Raw genomic sequence first — 24127 nt, forward strand, 5'->3', positions numbered from 1 at the left:
TAACTGACAAATACATCATTGATTTTGGAGTGTGTATTTTACATGCGATGACTTTTCATTCAGAATTGCCAACTTTCCTTTCATCTGTGGCAACATCCCTGCAGCACTTGTGTATGGAGTTTTCATATTACAACTCATACGTTATACCAGAGCTTGTCGTAACTACTCGGACTCTTTGTATCGCGCTAGACCTCTTACAGTTAGGCTTCTGGAACAGGATTGTGTTGCTACAAGATCACTACAAAAGTTTAATGGTCGTCATCAAGAACTGGTGGATCGTTACGATGTATCCATCTGTACCATGAAAACTGATTTGCTCAACGCGTCATAGTTTTCATTTCATCTTTCGTCTACCACGGACTTGACTTTTTATGAACAATCCGGCGGGTGTATTTAGAAAAGCAGAGGACGCTTACCCTACCAGTGCTCTTGGTCCACGCTCCCAGTTTTAGTGGAGTCCGAGTTGCTCATTTAATTTTGTTACTTGTATATATTGTTTTGGTTTCTTTATGTTCTTTGTTGTGCACTGTTTGTCTGTTTTCCATGTCTGGTCCTTGTTCCTGGATTACATTTTGATTTTCACTAGAATCTTGGTTCCCTTGATTACTCCTTCATAATCAGTGTGGTGAATTATTAATCAAAGAGTTTAATATTAACCATTTACAACAATAAGCTTGTGTTTGGATACGTTTGAATTCGACCCCCGTTCGTTTGCAATTTGACAATTATTTGAAAATTCGAACTAGCCATATAAACTGATTCAGTATGTGTGTACTTTGATTAACCTATTAAGATTACGGAATCCCAGTCCATCTTTCTATTTTGGATACATGGATTTTAAACAAATCTAAATATAGAAAACTATTTCGTTATATCTATGTATGTCATTAAAATATTGGACAACTCTACATTAAAGCGAAAGTCGAAGTGAATTCATGGAATATACCACGAAATTTTTACTTGGGTAGAGTAAAATCTTTTCCCCCATCCCATTACACAACTTTTTGTGAAATTTCATTGGAAAATTGACATAAATAGTGAAAATAAAATGTCGGATCACACCAAACAATTATTACGAACATTCTTCGAAAGACTGCGTGATGTTAACCCCAAGGAAATTTACGGATTAATAGACGGGCTGACTCAATTTGACAGAGAGGAAATACGCTCGGAGAAAAACAATATTTTAGCTATGGATAAGTTAGTAGAGGCTGTCGGTAAACGAAACACGAGGACGTTCGTAAGTTTTGTGAATGCATTGCGTAAACATGGACACGAAGATATAGCAAATGATATAGTGGCAGAAGCAAAATGTCGGAACTTTCAGAACTTATATCGCGCTTTGGTGCCAATTGCAGCTATTTCACCCTCAACACATCTGAATAACAAAGAGAAACTTCTGAACAATGACCTACATATTGGTGACAACATTCGTGAACAAGAGGTATCAAATTAAATTTTAGATACTTATGATATTATGTCTCCCTATTGTCTTCGATTTTGTTGTCTTCTTTAGTATCATTCAAAGTGCATCATTGTTGCCATTTAAAACATATATGCCTTCAATGCCCATCCTAGTTTTTTTTGTACAGGTATGCCCCTCCCCCACCCGCTCAAACAGCATAGGGCGTATATTTTTTACTGGAAACGGAAGGAAATGGGCCAACTTTCACGAGAAAGTACTCACGAGTTACTGTTAAATTAGGCATTTAAGAATCGATTATCATGTTTGCTCGTTATCGCTCGGGATTAAACGATGCGACATAAATGACCAGCCTGTGGTAAAACAATGATAAAATGGAATTTCCGTGATTATTTCATAATTTTAACCAAAAACACACACAAAAACAAAACAAAAGGTAAGTCAAAATTTTCCAGGGTCAGTCTCGAGTAAAAAACTTCATTTTAACATTGAATCACTGAATTATTACAAATGTGTGTTTTTTTTTTATTTTTTAATTATTTAAAAATTGGCAATGATAAAATTTTTTTATCATAGCCAATTCTTATAAATTAATTTTAAAACATAATTTTTATCTTTAAACATAAGAAAAGTAGCTCTGAATTTAACTGAATAGGGGCGTGTCAATATGTTTTTTATCCATTGAGATATAACAAAATTATTTTAACCAATCAGATTACAGTCTTTATCTATAATTTATTGAATAGTACAACTGTTAAGTCAGTTTGGCTAGGAACACTACACAAATATGTTTCATAATAACCTATTTAAGGTTTTATGTTTATGCATTTTACTTTTTTAGTATATACACTCATTACTAACCATGTTGCGCTTATATATCTGAAGCCTGTATTTGTCTTAAATGACAGAACACGTAACCAGGTAAATTGTAATGGTTGCAAAGGTGTTCGATTCGAAACTAAATGTCAAAAGTGCATTTTCAACGACTTGTGTTGCTATATACCTCTATCTGATTCTCACAAATTAAAATGTTTGGGAACAATAAAGTTTTTTTTCTTCAGATTCTAATGAAAATTTCAGACATTTCAACAATTTTTTGAATTAGCCCTACATGTGGTCAGAATCCTGGGGGAAAATTATGTTGCTTTTTTCCCTATTTATTCCACGCACAGATGTAATCAGTTTGGTACAAACTTTGTACCCGGTTGACGAATTGTCAACCTGTGAATTAAATTTCTTTATCTATTTTACCTAGTATGAGGATCTGGGACTTAGGATTTAGGGGTCGTGGAGCAGGAATTATGGAGGAACAGGAACAAGTAGTAATGGGGCGTCTGTTGCTTTTCCAATTTCAGTTGAAGGAGGGGTGAATAAAAGGGGAGATATCCTGAAAAGGACCAGGAACAGCTGTTGTATATTTTTAAAACATGATTTTGACTATGTAAATGAACGGAGCTCATTCTTTGTTTACGTTGCACGCCATGTTGCCATGGGCAAAGTCCCATTCGTGAGGAGAATGTATGAGACTTTCTTTTGTGAAAGCTGAATACATTTCTACACAGCCAATAAATAAAAAATCGTATCCATCGAAGTATGACTAAAGCACAAAACAGCGCCTCCGCACTTACGCAATCGTTCTCTTCAGTGTCGACAAGTTTCGTAATTTCTGACAGAATATTTTTCAGCCATTCATAGTTTTGGTCTGACATTCTAAATATACAAGACGCCGCTAATGCCCGATCCGTATAATTCCAGTCTCTTTTCGTTTGATTTTGTATCAATGCTGTCTTTTACTCTACTATGTTATTATTACTCTTCGATGTTTCCTTCGCCTCACTCTCCTTTAAACTTCATTAGATTTGTTGTTCTCGTCCTGTTTTACATTTTCGTTTTGGTTTTCATATCCTTATTGTTGTTGTTTTTTTGTTAATATCTTTATTCTGCATATATTTTAAGGTAACCACATGTATATGATAAATAATTCCGAAGCAAGTTCCTACGATCCAGTTCTATTCTTCGTCTCTGTTTTTTTCTACTTGAGAGACGGTGTCCCTTTTCGGTCAAAATAGGAGCAAACCGTCCATAGTGCGAGCAGTTACCTGTTCAGAGATGAAAAAAGTATAATGCACTACACATGTACATCCACCACCCCTTTTTCTTCGACAACCATTATATCTGTGTTCTTATTTACTTTTCATTAAAGAGTCCAGATATGGGAAAAAATACGACTTCTCATAAGATTTACTTTTCAGTCAGAAAAAATGGTTGTCGAAGAAAATAGAGGGACAGTCGGAAAAATCTGCGCCCCATACAGCGCTGTAATGCACTATTCAGGGCGGATCCAGACACTTTGAAAAGGAGGGGTGCCAGTCGGGGTTCCTCAGAAAAAGGGGGTGCTAGGACATTATTTGCCATTTTATGTCAATTTTAAAAATGAAAATGACAAATTTTCCATTAAAAAGCAGGGGTGCCAACGCCATGCACCTTGTCTGGATCCGTCACGGTCAACATATTCATTATTGCAACTCCAGGTATTTAAGTACCGGTCCATGTAAAATTCACACTAACTACAGAACAGGAGAATCGTGGTGTAAAGAAAATATTGAAAAAATGAAGTTTTTTCTGTCTACATATGCTATGTTTACGTAACGATAGTCCTTTCTGTATTTTGTTCAGCATTTTTTTAGAACATTATACATCTCCCACTAAAATCAACCAAATCAAGAACGATAACTCCTGCAAAGTGCCAGTTTCATGCACAATATATGCATATGTAATTCTTATCTCGAAACGACAAACTAAGACCGGTAATGTGGTCTGTAACTTCTGTTTCTGAATTAGAATTATAAGTGAATTTAGTGAATTTTGACTTGCACGAGTTACCTATCTGATTTATGCAAAGGATTGTGCGTACGGTCTACAGCGTTTTGATGGTTACAGTTTTATAACACTTACATAACACATGCATTCAATTTACAGATTTAAAATTCACGGTAATGCAGTCGTTTTTAGAAATTGGAAAAAATGAAAGTTATATTTGTCACTAAAATTTAATTCTTATTCATTCAGCAACGCTTCGCGAATGAAAACAGATTAGGAGATCAAAGGCAAGTGTCCAGGGTGAATACAGATGGTCATGAAAACAATGGAACGAATTCAGAAAGTGAAGAAAATGAAAAACTCACATTGGGTATGGGTATATGTATTTTTGAAAGTATTTGTGCAAATCAATGTTCTTTGGTTCGCAAATTTGCTTTTAAAATTTCTTTGCTTTTTTTCTGGTTTTTTGTTTTTGTTTTTTTGTTTTAGTTTAGTTTTGTTTTAGTTTTGGTTTGTTTCTGCTTGTTTTTTTGTTTTTGTTTTGTTTTGTTTTTGATTGTTTTTGTTTTGGTTTGTTTCTGCTTGTTTTTTGTTTTGTTTAGTTTTGTTTAGATTCAATTCTTATTTATTTGATGTTTTTTGCTTTGTTGTATTTTTTTACACGATATGATCATCCTTAGTTGTCAACGAATTTGTTGGCCATGAGATGTACAACAATGTATAATGAAATCAAAGTACTGAAGTACTGCTAACTCGGAAACCGACTAAGAGTAAGGCCAAAATCCTACAATAAATATATACTCTTTTAAACAAATTTTATATTTATTTGTCTATCGATTTAACAAAGTCATACTTTTAATGATTTTTTTTCTTTATCTTAGATTCAGAACTTGGTATGGCAGATTATAGTGATGTCGAAGAGTGGATGAATAAATTGAATGAAGATAACAACTGGAAAACACTAGCAAAGAAGATACGCTTAAACTATAACAAGGTTAAAGCGCTAGGTAAGATTGGTATAATCGAAGTCATGATTATTTTTAGGGAATAATTACTGTATAGCCTAATGAAACTAAGTTTGTGTACATGTTTGCATATTTCGACATGTACCGAAAACCGATTACGTCATATGACAGATTTGTCGATCCAATTGTTATCCTTTTTCTCAATTTTTTTGTTATTGTATTTATTCAAGTCTTCACAAATAATTCATGTTTATTTACACGATTTAAAACTTTATATCTTCATGTAAAACATTTTCTGGTGTAGTTTTTTATATAAAATAATATTATTAGCATTGTAAAACACAATGTATAATTTCGGCACAAGTGAGGTATATGTTGATCCAGAATTACAATTACAGTGAAACCTGTCTAAAACAAACCCATTTTGAACTAAAGCTTCTCTTTCGTTTTCGTATTGAAACTGATATATAAGGGTTTATTATGTTTATAGGATGTTTGGTTTACACAGTCAAATGTGCCAATTATGATAATCATATGGTGATTGTCAGAAGGTTATGATATGATAATCGTATGATATTTCACATATAATAGTCATGTGGTTATCATATGATTCTAATATGTTAATTTTGGTTTGAAAACATATGATAATCATAATTATGTTTGTGAAAAAAATATGATTATCATATGATAATCATGCGGTAATCATATGTAAACTGAAACATATGATTATCATATGGTGCTCGATTCACATGATAATCATATGATGAAAACCATATGATTCTCATGTGTGGCACATTTGCCTGTGTACACAAGGTTCGGTTTAGATAGATTCGTCTACCCTAGACGTGACTTTTTATGAGCAACTCGGTGGGTGTTTCTAGAAAAGCAGAGGACGCTTACCCTACCAGTGCTCCTGGTCCATGCTCCCAGTTTTTAGTGGAGTCCGAGTTGCTCATTTACTTTTGTTACTTTGTATTATTTTAGTTGCTTTATGTTCTTTGTTGTGTTTGTCTGTTTTCCATGTCTGGTCTTTGCCCCTGGATTACATTCTCTTGATTTCTGCTAGTCTCTTGGTTCCCTTGATTACTTTTTAACTATACAGTATTTTGAATTGTAAAGATTTATTTCATTTATCTCTACTGTAGAGAAAGCTGACAATCCGGGCGAAAAGTTATTTGAAGATCACTTGTCCAGTAACCGAGTACGAGATTTCATCAACATCCTTACAGAAGCTAAACTCTGTCACATTGCCGATATGGTAGAGTCTACAGTAGATCAGAGAGGTAAAGTAACTTCTATGGTCCGATATTTTTCCTCTAAAATTTTAATGAATTACTTGGTCGAAGTTTGGATGAAGAAGAATCAATCTTTGAAATTATCTAAATCTAAGATTATGAAACCAGGATTAGTTTAGTCTGATATGCAACCCAACCAATTACTATGATCATAGGAAAATGGGATTTATTTACTAATGAACTACAATATATTAGAAATGGAGTCAGCAGAACAGATGTTATACATAAAATTGTGTAAACAATATGAATGCATATTTGTATTCCACTTTTTCGGAAATTACTGCGAGTAAACAAGTTCACTTTAGAAAATGGGGATCGTTTTCCCTTCAAAAAAGTTGATAGACCGACCGTTACCTGATGATATAACTCGATAATCAGCAAAGAGATTTAAACTTTCAATATCAGACATCGATTCAAATACTTGTGGAAGTATAATTAGAAGTTAAATCTTCTTGTCAGGCGTCCAGTCAATAAAGTAGACCAACTCTTTCCCATAAACATGATCATTGTATGGTTGTAGAACAAAACAGAATGTCTCCTCTTGCATCTTATCTTGTAAACTCAATGGAATATATAGTGAATTGATTTTTTATAGGTCATGAGAATGTCCACGACCAACAAATTGGTCCACAAGACAATGGGCTACGAAATATCGACACGCAAACAGGAGGAGGTCAAAACAATCTCAACGTCCCCGAACAATTCGAAAGTATAAGCGATAACACCGCAGTTGACGAAAACCCTAGATCAAATAATGAAAACCCTAAAAATGTAACCCAAGGCACCCTGAATGTAATCAATAATATCAACATCGCTAAAGTAGACAATTTTCAGGTACAACAAGGTGGAAACTCGGGATCAAAATCCAGTTTGTCAGCAACTCCAGACACGGAAATTGTCGATTTTGATCCAAATTCTTATAACACAGGAAGTTTGGGTAATGGAGATAACGACGCAGGGGCGAAATGGTCAACAGGAGATAACGACAGAGGTTGTGAGGAAGAGTATCCAGAGAAACCCATCATTGCAGAACCTGAGAATGATGATACAAGGGAAATGCCATATGCTGAACTACAAGGCACCTTAGAGGCGGAGAAAGATTATTTGTCGGGGGAAACGACAGGAAATGTTTAACTTCCTGCTTATCAATTAGTTGCTAATTTTAATTCATTCAGAATGTGTCTTTTGAAGAAATCTTTTATAGAAATTATTTGATCGTAACTAATATTGTTTTTTTTGTAATCCCTTTATACATGTACATGTAAATGTTGTCAGTCATACATTGACTTTTGTCAGTGTCTAACATTTAATTTGTGACTCTCTAATAAAGTATAAATTTAAACTGACTTGGTTTAGTCAGAATGAAATTCGGATAATTATCTTTTATCATTATCTAGCCTGCGCTAAGCAGAGGAATCTGTACGGATTACAGCGGGTAAACAAGTTCACTTCAAGATCATTTTTCCTTGACTGATGAGCTATCTGATCCAATTTAAAAGTAATATATGAACTAGTTGAATATTTTACAATTCCAAAGTTTTGCTCTTGTTTTAGCGCCAAATTTCCTTATTTCTAGTGATATATAACTAAACTTTAAGCATCACCTAGTGGTTAGAACTACTTTACTCCTTGGATCGCCACCACAACATTCCGGTAAATAATTGAATGAAAAAACGAATTTATTCACGCTGATTTAGAGGTTTTTTTTCTTATATTAGCAGTAAATGCCGAATAGTTCCGAAATTCAAATCTTCAAATTTAAATTAACATCCAGGAATGTACATAGAGATGTAGTAAAAACCATACCACAAAAAAAAGAAACATTTTCCTTACAAGAAAAAAAACAACACTAACAAACTAAGTAAACCCTCAAACTCAATAAGATAATTGAATAAAAGTCAGTCAGGGTGCACTGGTAGGGCTACAACAATAATTTTTGTTTAGAAATATAATTAGCGGGAATGCCATTAGCTGACAGCCTTCTAATTACCTCTCTACACAAGAACATGTGCTTTAAACGAAGATAATGCTTTTGCGTATCAATGGGGTTCTTTTTATTTATTTTGGAAAGAGTGAAAGACGGAACAATAGGAGGCTAATCAGTTGCTTACCTACAGGTATATGTAGAGGGCGCTTCCATGCAGTAAATGCAATATTTTGCCAAATTATATCCGCCACTGCTTATAATTAAAATAAAATTTTATAGAAACGACAGTTATGTTAGTATAGTCCTGTATATATATTTATTTCTATCTACAATTGTCCCTAAACTACATGTATAAGAATAACGCTATAACATAAGTTTATTACAGTGTTTTCATTGGTGCGATACTGTAAGTCTTTGCAATGTCATTCTAAAAAAGAAAGTACAAAAAAAAATATTTCAGCCGTAAAGGATACACAAAACAACAACTGGTGTACTTTACAACTAAATACCATGTAGATCGGTTTTCAAGAACAATGTAAAATTGTGATCTTCCTCTAAATTTTCAATTTTGAGCGGTCTGATCAGGTAAAAATTGAAGTGAAGAAAAATTTGCGGAAATGTGAATTTGAGAATTTTTTTTATAAAAATGATGAGCTTATTCTTCTTTAATGAAACCTCGGGTGAAGCGTAATCGAACATTCATGACCTTTCAAGGTCCGTTCCGATTGACTCGGTCACCGTGATTTTTGGACATATCTTATTTTTAGTTCATAAAAGTTGGAAAGTTTTACACAATTTAAATTATGATTACAACGTATGTCGTACGAGGTTAATATTGGTTAGTTCATACTCTAACTAAATTTGAGAAAATACCCATCCTCTACCATTGCTTGATTCCAGCATTTTAAAAAGGTTCATTGGCTGCATAAATGATAATAAAGTATGGACTTCTTAGAATGGCATTTTGTCTGTTTTCATATAGTTCCATTTGAGATAGAAATGTAAAATTAAGTAAACCTACAGCAAAGATGATCTGGTTTTGATGGTACGGGATACCGCCAAGTTTATCACAGAGTTCCATGTGTTTCCTCTCTGGGTCTCCAGGAACTAAAACTGGGTCCTGATCAGCCTAAAATACAACAAGATTCAACAATTAGGCAGGATTAAACAGTAACTAAATATCTACCAACTTGATAGGTTTACGAAACGGTTTATTGATAACAAAGTGAGTTCATGATTGACAGTGGCGGGTCCAGGGGAGGGATAGGGTTTGGACCCCCTTTTATTGAAGATTTTTTTTAAATCGGGCGCAAAATTTGAGAAAAATATAATAGCCCTTTCTTTTTCTCTAGGACATCATCTTTTCAAAATCCGTGTGTCTGCAGATGGTTGCAACAATGTCACGATCATCAACTACATGCTTAATTTTACTCACCGCTTCTTGGTCCCGACAAACATTTATCAAAGTTTGCATTCTGTCTGTAAAACCTTCCTCAAATTGATTTGGATCTATTGCTATAAAACATTGACCCTAAAATAAAAATTCTACGCTACAGCTCAGAATAAATTTGTTATTTCCACTCTCGTATCGGAACTAATTTCAAGTAGTGTTAAGAAACTATATATGCCTATTTACTATAGAACTGAATCAGTACGATCTGAATATTAAAAAAACCAATTTTAACTAGATGCCCTTTTGTATAAAAAAATGCAGGAAGGACAAATCGAAGTCAGAACTACTCTAGTCATAAAAAAGCATAAATTTTCGATCTCATTAGGGACCTGAAGTTATTGTTGAAAATGCTTATCTTTCAAGAGTAATAACGTTACCACTTTGTTTTTTATGTTTCGTGTTTCGTGGAGATTCTTACCTAAAATAAACATGTAAATAATACAAGTAAATTTCAAAATATTTGCATTTATAAAAAAAGATCAAGTAGTTTTTGTACTTACTAGATTGGCCGGTTTTTTGAAGTCTTTCCACTGCCGAACAAATGGCCCAAAAGCGCCCCCACTCATGATTCCACAAAATGTTTCTACCATCATAGATAAACCATATCCTTTATATCCACCTTTAATAAAGTTTTGTGTGAAAATACGCGGGAAATTATAGCAAATAGTATAGTTCATTTCAGGGAGTAGAGTTAGTCTTCTCTTGTTTGAAGGATCATTACCTGATGAAATACCTTAGGTACTAGTAATTAATTGGACGAAGGAATTACAAAACAAGGAAATTCAAACTTTGTATCATTAACATTTCATATGTATTCAGTCTAAAGTTCATAGAAAGTTTAAATCATCCTGCCAATTGGCCTGACCATTAAACTGCATTGTAAATAAGGAAGTTCATTTAATCCAGGGAAGACTTTAAATATAGTCCCTGAAATGAAGTGATAATGATAATTCAAAGCTGTAATAAATAACATATAATAAAAAATAAGCATTTTTAAGAGGTCAGTTCAATTCTTTTTATCATTACAGTAATTATGCTTTCGTATCACAAATACTGTTCGTTTTTTCGTTATTTTTTATTATACATGAAAATACTGTCAAGTCTGGCCTCGAATTTGTTCTTCGTTGTGTGTGCAGTATTCTGGGTGGTAAGGTGGTGTTTATTTTAAAAGTTATAAATCAATCTTATAAAAATTCCACTTTCTAAAAAAACGAATCTAAGTGTGTTTTTCGCTAAAAAAAACACCGCATTGAGAGTGTATCAATATGTGAATTAGGTTTCATTCAAATCCTTTTAATAACGTAATGATGATAATTAACTTAGTGATGAACAGAAAGACGGACAAACAATATCAGTCGCCCGAATAAAAACGAAGTCGAGTGAGCTTCTGACTCCACTTGCATGGTACCACCAAGTCTATGTAGAGACAGCTAATTTCGAAATATATGTACACAAACATGCATGTTTATAAACAAACTAAGAAACAAATGAAAAATGGAAAATGCAATATTTACCCCCTCCCCTATTCCCACGCCCCATCTTAAAACTCGCAAATTTCTTCGGCTTAACAAAGCGGCATACAAACTTTGAGAAAAATATAAAAATGGGGTGCAGTATTTTCCTACATTCCTACGCCCAGGGAAATCAGAATATCTTAAAACTCACTAGTTTCCTCGGCTCCACCAAGCGGCATTAACCCGTGTAATTGTTTATAGTCGTATATTTCCTAAAATCAAATTATTGTCAATTTAATTAACGATCAGATATAAGATTCGTCGCAAGTGAACATGTATGTAAGCCCGTTTAACGCATCGAAGGCGAGCCCACTGGAGCGGGTCCCTTACGCAGCGAAAAAGCTCCATGGGTAATATCAGAAACTGCTACCTTAAATAAATGATACTGCGTTTAAGGAGGTAGACCTAGAGTAAGGGACATCACTAATGAAATCAGTGATATGATTGTATTATATTCAATTTCACCAAAGCCTCTCAAGCTTTTGTTTGAAGCAGAATAAAAACAATCCAAGTTAATTTGATGCTTGCATAAGATAGATGTAAAATGCTGCATACAAACGATCCAATGATTTTTAAGAGTAATGTCCCTTACCCTAGGTCTATCTCCTTAAATGAAACAAAGAACAAAATATTATGTTTTTGATTGCTAAGAGTTATTTTGGCTTCAAAATGATTTTCATGAGAAACACGACTTTTTACAGCAGGTGGAATAGTTAATTTCAGGGGAAAAGAGGGCTTGTTTTCCCACGGAGAAACGTAATCACATTAAAAACTTCACTTGCTACATAGTTAATTACGGAAGTGTATTAGCGTAACCTAAACTTTTTAAAATTTATTTTTGCGTAGTTGCATGTACGTAAAGTTTTGCGATAATTATTACCCAAAGATTGCTTTATTACGCAAATATTGGTATAAGAATTATTGATGCCAAGTTTCATTAAAATTTGTTCAGCAGTTTCAGAGGAAATTTATTTAGAATTGTTAACAACGGACGACGACAGGGGAGCCATATATATATATATATATATATATATATATATATATATATATATATATATATATATATATATGACAACCAATGTAGGAGTGATAACCGTTTATATATACACTATTTTTTTTTCAGTTCAGTTGTAAATTTACTGAGGGAATTCCATGTCTGCACAACGAAAGATGGGTTAATATAGATGGAAGGTTGTATCTTTCCCTTACTTTTAGAGTTTACTCATTCTGCTGGTAAAACATATCACAATTAAATAAGTTATGTTGTCTAATAATGAAAACATTTAAGCTTTTATGCTACAGAGCCTGGAAAGTGTTAACGTATTTAAAACTCCGTCTAATCGCAGAGTATCTAAGTCACATCATTTACAGAATTCAACAATATAACAAAAGTCTAGGTAACACTTATACGCTTCCGTAGTTTACTGGTTTTAGGTTCAAATGACTACCATGAAACTGTAGAAAGTTGAACTGTTAATTTAACTACACCAGACATTTCATACAATCAAAAGAAGACACGCTCTTTTTCCTGAAACTGGATAACTCGCTGTAAATATCAGTTCGATGGAATTCGATGTTTGTCTCTAGATATTTTTTTTTGTGTGACGTCTTGTTTTCCTTATCTTCAGTTTTAATGTGCAATCTATTTTATTCGGTTTTGCTACATTGTATATGTATATCTTTTTTGTTCCATGTTCAGGCCATGTTTTTATCATTTTGACGTACCGTATTTGAAACATCCTACTGCTGACGCTTCGGTATTTTTGCCAGATAAAATATTTTTTTAAAACATTTACTCGTGACAACTTGTGAACATTAAAAAATACACTTTAAATTAAAGTAATTCCTTAATTTAACATGATTGTTGATGGATGCGATGCGTATTGTATTCTGAAATGACGTTAAACCAACGTAGAAGGCTGTTTCAAAGTGCAGACCACATGTGTTACATAGGTACTTGCTGAAAAAAAACTCATTTTTATACGTTACTGTATAAACTGACTTATAAAACGACGATTGATATATCAGAACTATGAATGGTTTCTCAACATGGGAAAATTAGGTACACTCACATGTCCATTTTCATCTACAACCCAGCCTGGTGGAAGAGGTTCCCCCTTTCTATCTTGTAATTCTGCCTAAAATAAAGTACATCAGTATAAGAGAAACAATTTTTAAGTACTTACACAATTTCGAAAGGACAATGTAAAGCGTTTCATCTTCTGGTTGTATATGAAAACTGACCATAAAAAATATTTATTTCTATGCACTTACCCGAATGAACCAGGCGTTCAGTGTCGATAGATTCAAGTTGCCTATTCATATCCAGGCGCATAATAAACCATTTTATGTTTCGCTAGAAATGAAAACCCTCCGAGAATCAGAAAACCATAGGATTGAAATATAAATAGGAATTACTGAATCAGTTAAAATACGACTGATTATGGTACGGACATTCGTTTTTTACAGTAACGATTGGAAGATCTGTCTCCAGATATTTCATATAGGCCCTGGTCGATCCAAATATTACAAAGACAGGCATTGGTTCCAATCAAGAAACTTATATAAAGAAGTAGGTTTCAGGCTATTATTTGCCGCTTTTTTGGGGGGGCCAATTTTTTAACAAAAAGGGTAGCACGAAATCGTCCTGATGTATCACCTACTGTATCGTGTATTTATCGTTCACAAAATGCTGGAATTTTTAATCGACAACATATTTGTCCAGTATGGTGGACGTGTTTTTCAACAAACGGTCGGCAACAAATTGTGCTCCTTTACTTGCTGACCTATTCCTTCACTCTTATGAGGCTGACTTTATAGCTGATCTGATCAGAAAGAAAGAATATCGTTTGGCTAGATCCTTTAATCTCAGTTTCCGCTATAAAGATGACGTATTATCTTTAAACAATCCTAATTTCGGGGATTTGATACATCGCATCTACCCAAAAGAACTTGAGGATACTACAGACACTGTGAAGTCAGCCTCATATCTTGACCTACACTTAGAAATCGATGGTAAAGGAAAATGATTGACCAAAGTTTACGACAAACATGATGACTTTTCATTCAGAATTGTCAACTTTCCTTTCATCTGTGGCAACATTCCTTCGGCTCCTTCGTATGGAGTGTTCATATCACAACTCATACGTTATGCCAGAGCTTACCGAAACTACGCAGACTTTTTGTTTCGCGCTAGAACTCTAACAAATAGGCTTCTGGAACAGGGTTATGTTGCTACAAGATTGAAGTCATCACTACACAAGTTTTATGGTCGTCACCATGAACTCGTGGATCGTTATGGTGTATCCATCAGCACCATGAAAACTGATTTGTTCAACGGGTCATAGTTTTCTTTTCCTCGTTTGTCTACACCGGACTTGAGTTTTTATGAGCAACTCGGCGGGTATTTCTAGAAAAGCAGAGGACGCTTACCCTACCGGTGCACCTGGTCAATGCTCCTAGTTTTTAGTGGAGTCCGAGTTGCTCATTTACTTTTGTTACTTTGTATGTATGATTTTAGTTACTTTATGTTCTTTGTTGTGTATGTCTGTTTTCCATGTCTGGTCTTTGTCCCTGGCATACATTCTTTTGATTACCGCTATAACCTTGGTTTTCTTGATTACTCTTTATTAGGATTACCTCCTGGTGATATCAGAACCTCGGAGATGACAAATAAAAATGAAAAAACTTTGTATAAATGGGGTAGAAATTTCGATTATGCATTTCTCTGGAATCATGTTAGTCTGTGATCTGGTGATATTGCTTTTTGCAATATTCATTCAATTGGCTATTTTGGCCATGTGCATGTTATGATTATAGAGCTGTAGGTGCTCCAGGGCCTAAAAAATGCACGACTAACGTTTCTTGCATCCGACACGATTGTTGGAATTATCTTATAAGACTTTGGAGTTTATGTTAATGTACGTGTTTCTGTAATTACATGTATGTGCCCAAAAACTAAGCAATTTTTACGTGACACATTCATATAGGTGTCTATAGAATAACTTGTAGCATTTGAGCTATAAAGCTTATCAACTAAGAAATGTAGCTGGTTGAGAGGGATATGTATCTAAGGATATGATTTATTTCAATGATTTTGGCTTAAAATTGAATGATTTAACAGTCAGGTTCGACCCGGAGGTCGATAATTGAATTTCGACCTGAAAATTCTGAAACTGGGAAAGGTCGCCTAGTAGTTTTTTGTTCATTTATGCAGTATTTTGGACAGTTTTGTGTTCATTAATCTAGGTGTTTATGTAAACTGATATCGAACCTGAATATTACGCAAACTGACGCACTTCTTCGATGCATTATGAATTTTGGTAGGTGATCCTTCGTAATCAGAATGGTGAATTTATAATACAAAGAAGAGTCCAATATTAACCATTTACAGCAATAAGCCTATATTTAGATTAGTTTGAATTCGATCTCCGTTCTTTCCTTTCATCCCCTATTTTTGCAATTTGACGAAAATTCAAACGGTCGACATAAAATGATTCAGTACATGAGTACTTTGATTTACTATTTTAATCGCCTTAGGTCAACCACATCGCAGAGGCTACTTGGGGTATCAAAAAAATAATGATTTCAGCCATTTGTACATAAATGTATTTATATCGTGAGAAATTAGATATTACATTCTTCCTAAGAGCGATTTCAAATGGAATCTTCTTAACTCAGTATACAGGTATATAAATGATGTTTGTTTGTTTGTTTGTTGGGGTTTAACGTCCGAGCAGCAATATTTCAGCTATATTCAGACGATGAACATGAAATGGATGATAAAATGAACATGAAATGAAGAAAAAAAGGATGGGTCACAAGGATCATAGGGTCGACAAATTTTGATTGCCACTGGAAAAAGGGGGGTGGGTAAGGTTGGGCAATTTAGCCTCCTGTGGCGGAGCGCAAAGGTTCCTACTCCTATCGAGGTATATAAATGAATACCACATGCTTACCTTTCCGAGGGCAACTGCAGTTGTAGCCATGTCTAATACAAAGCTGTCACCATTCTTAGCTGGGGCAGCTAGACTGATAGGGTTCGTACCCAACGTTCTCTAAAAATCCAATTCAATAAACATTAATATCAGTTAACATATAAGGCGGGTCAAGGAAGCCCGCGTGCTTTTATTAAGTTGAACATTCCTCTCAAATGTTGTATTTTTTCATGTCAAGGCATTAATAATACAAAGGAATCAATATAGTTCAAGAAATAATCAATTCTTACACTGCATTATAATACACACAAGTGCTTGTGATGCATATTCTTGATATGAATCATTAGGAAATCTTTGGGGCCTGGTCATCCACCTTTCCTAAGCCTCAATATTCACTACCGATCTTGCTCTCTGGAAACGTAATATAACAACATAGGAAATCTTTTTTTTTCACACTCCCTACATCATTAAATACGATTCGTAAATTGTATCATAAAGACTGCATTGGTTTTTGTAAAATTGCATTCGATAAATGGAACTGTTGGAAGCTTTCAATATGCAATATATATAACAAGACGTCCGGCCATTTGTTGCTACATACAAAATCCTGCATGATAAAGTCATAAAAAATCAGAAAGTCTGTATTTGATTTATAGTTATTGTATAAAGAGTAATCAAGGGAACAAAGATTCTAGCGGAAATCAAATGAATGTAATCCAGGTACAAAGAGCAGACACACACAACAAAGAGCATAAAGTAACTAAAATTATACATACAAAGTAACAAAAGTAAATGACCAACTCGGACTTCACTAAAACTGGGAGCATGGACCAGGTGCACCGATAGTGTAAACGTCCTCTGCTTTTCTAGAAACACCCGCCGAGTGTAGCATACGTATCATATAAGATTTTTTTACTCATGCTGTCAGGAGAGGAGAAATGATGGCTCCTTATTTCATTTTGGAAATTTGTGAACGACTTACCTTTTTGCCACGCGTAGGTACTAACATTGGCGATGTGTTTGTAAACGCCATTCCCTATAACAGAAGGAAAAGTACAAGGTCATGCACGTGTATGTCTTGAGACCTACGACTTAAAACATTTTTCAAAATTAATATTAGATAATATCATAAAGATATATTGACCGCCTACAGACTTGAAACAAAACTTCATTCGTCTCAATGCTGGCTTGAAAACTTTTTTCAATGTTTGAAATTGCCGAGAAATTACGATTGACTAGGACTAGGCCCTGCACAAATTACTTGGCGAACTGGCTTCCGGTTATCGGTATACTACTCCGCTGACCAATATCCACTTCCTTATATGCTTTTCGCCAGTTTATAGGCTGTGCTTTTCAGTATGTTAACTCCTATCTTAAATAATAGAAGTTGATAATAATGTACTGTATTTATTTATTAAGAGTAGCTGTGTCAATTTAAGAGTATGCCGACAGGTCCATTCGGAGTATAACGGCAGACAAATTTCGGAGCATGCCGGCAGTTCCATTCGGAGTATAACGGCAGGCCCATTTCGGAGTACCCGCAGAGGTGCAAAAGCTTTGCACTCGCGAAATAGACCATCTTATATTGAGGAGTTGGCTATATTTCGTTATGCAACAATGTTTAAATACATGTAATTCATAACAAAATGTTAAGTGTACATTTAAATATTTTTCAATTTTTTGTCTATTTCTAAAAAAATGTTTTTAGTCAATTTTCTTTTGTACAACACTATATTTATTTGCTATTCCCTGCCCCTTTACAAAATTGACCATGTTAGCTTAGAAGGGAATTTTCAATTTACCACAAACCCTTGTTCCATTGCATGCAAGCTGTACCATCCGGCTATTCCAAAATGGTTTGACCCTATAAAATGAAACAAAATGTGCACGTCAGGAAACGGAACTGAAATTCCACTCAGTCACAATTGAATTATGACAATTTTTAAAAACGTACATGTAGTCCATACTATGTCGAGCTTATACATACATCTGTTTTTCTTCATAAAAAAATGTTTATTAGGCGAACAACTACATGTAGATGTACGTAATAGTATACGTTATCTGGCCGTGAATCTGTAATTCTGTGTATGAATTACTGTCCTTGAGAGGTGAAAAATGACGTCACCTTTTTTTAAATTTTTTTTTTACAGTTTTAGCCGATATTTTGAAAACCATGATAGATAGTTAAAATTTTCAATTGCTGAAAGGGTTCTTATTATTAGGGGATCAAAGTTTTCAGACGACTCCATGTAAGAGTTTTAATTGATAGAATGAAACTTTCAATTCATGAAAAAATCCTTATGATAAGTCCTACCAAAGTCTTCTTTGAGTCAAAATTGTCGGACTACTCCTTGTTAGATTTATTGCCCTAGAAAGGAAAACATTTAACCAGGTGAACAATTCAGGCTCCTGGTAACTATATAGACTCTCGTTCATTTCCTTTTTGTTGTGATTTTTACACTTAAACCATTGAAACTCTTTTATGTTGTCTGCTATAAGTAATTCATGTTTAGAAACTATCTGTAAAATAAAAATATTGGGCTCGGAAAAAGACAAAAAATTAAACGGGACTTTCGTAGAAATTTAACAAGGGTTCGTACTTATAAGTACATTTTAATGCTTGAAATATGATCTTTTAAGTCAGTGTATACAAAGGAGGGTTAATGATTGGCCGGCAAGTCATGTGTTCCGCATTCGTCTTTGTTTTCATTAATGGCAAAAACAAATAATACGAGGCGCGGTCGAGGGTTCCTACCTACATGTATTTATTGCTTAAGTGAATAAACAGACAACTGAAGCTGTGTGATTACTCTGATCACACTGCATACATGGTAGTATATACGTTACACATACCTCTGCAGGACACAAATCCGATTCCAGCAGTTTTAGCCTTCTCAATAGCAAGATCCATGCAAAACCGGGCAACATAGGGACCTGAAATAAAAGTCAATTTAACATAATCTAAACAAACATTGAATGTAAATTTCTGCATGTAACTGTTGATACTTTTCATGGATTCAAATTAGCACTGATACATGTATGAGGTCAATGACCCTCAATTTCCCAATTTCAAGTAGATGTCCTGGATCTACAATATTAGAAATTTACTCTTATGGAGGACCTTTCACTTTCTTTTGGTGGATCTTACATTTAGTATGCAAAAAAGGTCCACCTGAACTTTCACTCTTGTAAGTAAATTTAAACCTCCATATTTGTGTTTTGATGACAAAGGATGACATTCGATTTTGGAACTTATCTGCCCTATCGGGAAGCATCAAAAATTAAAACTGTTACAGTGGCGTTTTACGATTTGACATGCTGATGTCCTACATTTTTGACCAGATTAAAATTTTGAATGAACTTTATTGTATCAAATAATGTTGAAGATTTACACACGTAATGCCGGTTCAAATAATGTCACATGGAAACAGAATTAACGCAAATTAGATCAGATATACGAACAAATGCATATCTGAATGATTGCTAACCTGTATGTTCGCGATAATAATCTGTACTTTCACATCCCATATTCCCAAAGCTAAGTTTTTCCAATAACTTTTAACAAATCAATTGTAAACTTTACCTATTTGGTTGTTCCCTTCTACCAGTGCTGTTCCGGCTGACTGCTTGACGATGACGGGTTCTTTGTCTTCTTTTGATGCCGTTCCAGACTTTATTTCGCTCATATACATATCTGGAAAATAAATATATTTGTGGAAAAACTCTGAAGCCGATATCTCGCCATTATTACTTTTTCGGAATTGGTTCCATTAGAGACTCGAAATATTTCCCAAATCAAAATGAAATTGAATAGACATCAGTATCAAGGCTATATATTTGATTGATAAATTGATTAATTGACAGTAGTTTATAATGTCCAATCGCAAATATTTTATGCCTTTCAAGGCCAGAAAATAGTATCAGTCCACACGAACCTAGGATAATACCCGGTAGCTGGTGGCAATGCTTTTTGGTACGACTAGTACATTATAGTATAGCCTCCAATGAATTATTTTTCGTTGACTGTTCAATATCCGAAGGCCATGCATAAGCGGATTTAGGGAGGAAAACGAGGTTCCAACCTATTTGTTGTTAATATTTAGCAAAATGAACAAAATTATCAATGAACATTTTCCTACAAGAAGTGGGGTTCCCACCTCTAAACCCCTCCCCGGATAGCCAAACACTGGTCTAACAATGAATCGGTTTTTATCTTATACAAATACAAATTACTTCCTCTTTTATAGGCCACGTCATGTTACGAAAGCGGATACTATAGACTATATTATATATAAGTATAGATAAGTTACCCAATCGGTTCAAACCATGACTGTAATGGCCCCTGTAGTCAGCCGAAACCAAGAGATCAGCTAACACAGATCCTTTCTCAGGCTTTAATCCAACTGCTTCCATAGAACGCACAACAAAACTGTGCAATTCTTCTTTGGGAACAACAGTTTCATTTGTTTCGGACATTTTAAGTATTTACTGTTATCTTGAATAGGTCAATATTTAGGACGACGTGGAGAACCACCTACTATCATTTGTTTTAAGTAGGACTCCAGCTAAGGATCATGAAAATGTGATTCATGGGTATAGAGATTGATTGATTGATTGTTGGGGTTTAACGTCCGAGCAGCAATATTTCAGCTATATTCAGACGATGAACATGAAACGGATGATAGGTCGGGCAATTTAGCCTCCTGTAGCGGAGCGCAAATTCATGGGTAAAAAGCCTACATATTTTTATTTTTGATATTTTGTTTGAAATGTCATAGTAAACAGAAATTAACATGTGGTTTTTCATATTACCCGTGCTCTTAGGAGATAAAAATTATATAGAATGCACTGTAGATTTCAAAATTAAAGGAGATAACTCTAGAAATGGCACTCAAATACTATAAGAATCTACTGGATTTTCTATCTGGATTGTCTCCTAAGAGCAGGCAGATTTGAATGAATAATTACACATTTCATAGTATAGACCCACAAAACAACCTAATTACAAAAATAAAAATATGTAGCCTTTTTTTGGGGCGTATCACATTTTTTAGATTTTGCATGATTCTTAAAAAGACAGCTACTTACTTTGTGCAAACTAGTTTTAAATGATAATATATGTACAACACTGTGTATGTAAGAGTGTATACATTGATATATATATAATTTAGTCACACGAAGCACTGTATATCAAGTATCATGAATAAATAAGTGTTTTGAATGGGAAATTAACCAAAGAGATACTAATATAATATAAGTATTAAATTTTGAATTTTATAAATGATTTACATTAAACGGTTGTCACGACTTTTAGATTAATTTATAGAATAAGAGGCACGGACCCAGGGCAAGTGATTGCCATAAAAAGAAATAAATAAAGAAGTTAAACACACAGGGTAGTCCGAGGGAAGTCCAACGGCTGATTCGTCAAAGAAGCTGGAGCCGCACGTGGAACGTCAGAAGTTGCCCCATATAAAAAAAAAATACGGATTTCGGCTTGAAAGTCGCAATTCTGTACATTTAGAGGAAGACAGTTATTTGTTGTAGTATGTACAACAGACAACACTATTGACATGGTATTTCACTCTGCATAAAATTTGCACTCTTCATGATTTCACAATATTTGACTCCGAGATCTTAAACTTCATGAATTTCATCAAGTTCAATTTAAGATCTTTATTGCAGAAAATTCATTATATTGTTAATGGTATAAACTTTCATTACATACAGGTTTCAAATTTTCAAGAGCCAATAAAGTGATAAGTTTCAGACATCAAAATTGGTGCGCAATATACAACGTACAAGCTCGGACGTCCCACGGCTCCATCTTGTCTGACAAATCAGCCGTTGGGCGTCAGAGCAATATTTATCGGATAATATTCAGGGCTACATATATTTGTATATTAAAATGCTATAAAACGTATGAGTCAAATCATCATATAGTAAGTTAAAAATATGTTTTCACTGAAAAAAGAGCGGATTTGGCAATACGCAACAAATGCACTAGCGAATAACCTAAAAGCCAAATAGTAAATGACATCAGAGATCATCAGTAATTGTAAACACACCGTTAAGTAATCTTCGAAAGGCCCCGACAACACATTAGTAAAATCCGCGGTAACTAAATGATGACAATTCTTCAAAGCCAAACATAAAATCAATATAACGACTTATCCAAGTTCGACAAGTGAACCGTTGTAGCTGAATGTGTTCTTCACGTTAAGCAGACTGACGTTACACTGAACAACGATTTGATCGGCTGTCTGAATATTAAAATTTGGACATACTAGTATGGAAGATGTTTAAGACAAGTTTATCAAAATGTCAAACTACAGAAGCATTTAGTAAGATCCATTTTGAATTAAGTGGATTTCATGGCATTTTTGCTAAATTTAATTTAGGATAATTTCATCTGCGAGTGCTGGCAAATGATATTCCACATATTTTTTTTTTGTCAAACAGTTTCGGGATCGGCAGATAATATCTTCTTTACCACAACTGGAAATAGGAGTTCCGTTCAAATGACAGTGGTTCTCTGAAACGTTTTGTTTAATAGGTGTTTGAAGTACGTTTCAAAGCTTCAAAAGTTAAGAGTTGTTGCGTTTCTCGATTGGTCAATGTGATAATTTTTTAGAATAAATATCTTTACATTTAACGCTCGCTTATAAATTCTGATTGCTTTCATTCAAACTAGTTATCTTGTTAGTGTCTGATAACATTTTTTGACAGTTGAATTAATTACATCATTTAATTTGTTTGTTTCCTTTATGTTTGTGTACACTGAGGTTACCCTACCGGTGCACCTCTGGTCAATGCCCACTGATTTTAGTGGAGTCCGAGTTACTCATTTGCTTTTGTTACTTTGTATGTATGATTTTAGTTACTTCATGTTGTTTGTTGTGTATGTCTGTTTCTCATGTCTGGTCTTTGTCCCTGAATTACATTCTTTTGATTACCGCTATAACCTTGGTTCCCTTGATTACTCTTTGATCTCAGTCATTATTTACAGCATATGCCATATGTATTCCATGAGTACATGTACATGTATGTTCCTCCACTGTCAAGTTGTTTTGTGAGAAGGAATTCAAAGCTTCTTTATGAATGCAATTTGGATTTATTTTATCATGTTATAATCTTGATAAATATTATACTTTTAAAATTTTTATTTGTATACTTTCAATGGTATATCTACCGGACCATAAAACAACATTGTCTGGTAGGAAATTATATGGACCTTTAAAGTTAAGAAAACAATGTTGTGTTTGTTTTCCTTTTTTCTCCCAAACGAATGATCCAGAGTAAAATACTATTTAAGTAGCTGTCTTTGTAAGAATCAGGCAAATCTGAAAAAAGTGATACACCCCAAGAAAGGCTACATATTTTTTTTTTGTAATCAAGTTGTTTTATGGGTCTCTATTATGAAATGTGTAATTATTCATTCAAATCTGCCTGCTCTTTGGAGATAATCAAAATTGAAAATCCAATAGATTCTATTGTATTTGAGTGTCAATTACAGGGTTATCTCCCTAAATTTTGTAGTCTACAGTGCATTCTATATATTTTTTTATCTTCTAAGAACATAGGTTATATGAAAAACCAAATGTTAATTTTTGTTTACTGAAGCATTTTAAACAAAATATCAAAAATAAAAATATGTAGGCTTTCCGACCATGTATCACATTTTGCATGATTCTTAGCTGGAGTGCTACTTAAAAAGTATAAAATATAGCAAAAATTTCGTGCTACCGCGGATCAAATTGCAATATATGAGAAAAATATACCGAAATTGATTG

At 34.1% G+C, this 24127-nt stretch overlaps 2 protein-coding genes across 3 annotated transcripts; one reads left to right on the top strand and one right to left on the bottom strand.

Annotated features, from left to right (window-relative positions):
• The first annotated feature begins 859 nt into the window (after nt 1–859).
• On the top strand, nt 860–7849 carry LOC148602901 (uncharacterized). Its single transcript, XM_088552093.1, has 5 exons — nt 860–1444; nt 4493–4613; nt 5125–5250; nt 6354–6491; nt 7099–7849. The coding sequence occupies exons 1-5, from the start codon at nt 1049–1051 to the stop codon at nt 7635–7637; spliced, it is 1320 nt and encodes a 439-aa protein (XP_088408219.1). The 5' UTR covers nt 860–1048; the 3' UTR covers nt 7638–7849.
• An 869-nt stretch (nt 7850–8718) lies between these two features.
• On the bottom strand, nt 8719–20843 carry LOC148602902 (uncharacterized). 2 transcript variants are annotated; one of them, XM_088552094.1, is made up of 12 exons: nt 20645–20843; nt 19918–20028; nt 19188–19268; nt 18137–18198; nt 17317–17370; nt 16356–16454; nt 13470–13535; nt 11549–11609; nt 10384–10502; nt 9866–9961; nt 9452–9559; nt 8719–8857 (listed from the first exon to the last, which is right to left on the bottom strand). In XM_088552094.1, the coding sequence occupies exons 1-12, from the start codon at nt 20808–20810 to the stop codon at nt 8810–8812; spliced, it is 1071 nt and encodes a 356-aa protein (XP_088408220.1). In that variant the 5' UTR covers nt 20811–20843; the 3' UTR covers nt 8719–8809. The 2 variants fall into 2 exon arrangements, with proteins under 2 accessions (XP_088408220.1, XP_088408221.1); XM_088552095.1 differs by lacking the exon at nt 20645–20843 and adding an exon at nt 20270–20557.
• Between the last annotated feature and the right edge of the window lie 3284 nt (nt 20844–24127).

This window comes from Perna viridis, chromosome 11 (genome assembly GCF_037379345.1).
Source record: "Perna viridis isolate PV_CMFRI_1.1 ecotype Kerala chromosome 11, ASM3737934v1, whole genome shotgun sequence".
NCBI classification, from domain to species: domain Eukaryota; kingdom Metazoa; phylum Mollusca; class Bivalvia; order Mytilida; family Mytilidae; genus Perna; species Perna viridis.

Bases quoted from the DNA above. Each gene is read 5' to 3' on its own strand.
- LOC148602901 (XM_088552093.1), top strand. From the start codon at position 1,049: ATGTCGGATCACACCAAACAATTATTACGAACATTCTTCGAAAGACTG. The intron at 1,445-4,492 runs GTATCAAATTAA...TTATTCATTCAG, and splicing joins ACAACATTCGTGAACAAGAG to CAACGCTTCGCGAATGAAAA. The intron at 5,251-6,353 runs GTAAGATTGGTA...TCTCTACTGTAG, and splicing joins TAACAAGGTTAAAGCGCTAG to AGAAAGCTGACAATCCGGGC.
- LOC148602902 (XM_088552094.1), bottom strand. From the start codon at position 20,810: ATGTCCGAAACAAATGAAACTGTTGTTCCCAAAGAAGAATTGCACAGT. The intron at 18,199-19,187 runs GTATGTGTAACG...TTCATTTTATAG, and splicing joins CGGATTTGTGTCCTGCAGAG to GGTCAAACCATTTTGGAATA. The intron at 10,503-11,548 runs GTGAGTTTTAAG...ACTTTATTAAAG, and splicing joins TGGTGGAGCCGAGGAAACTA to GTGGATATAAAGGATATGGT.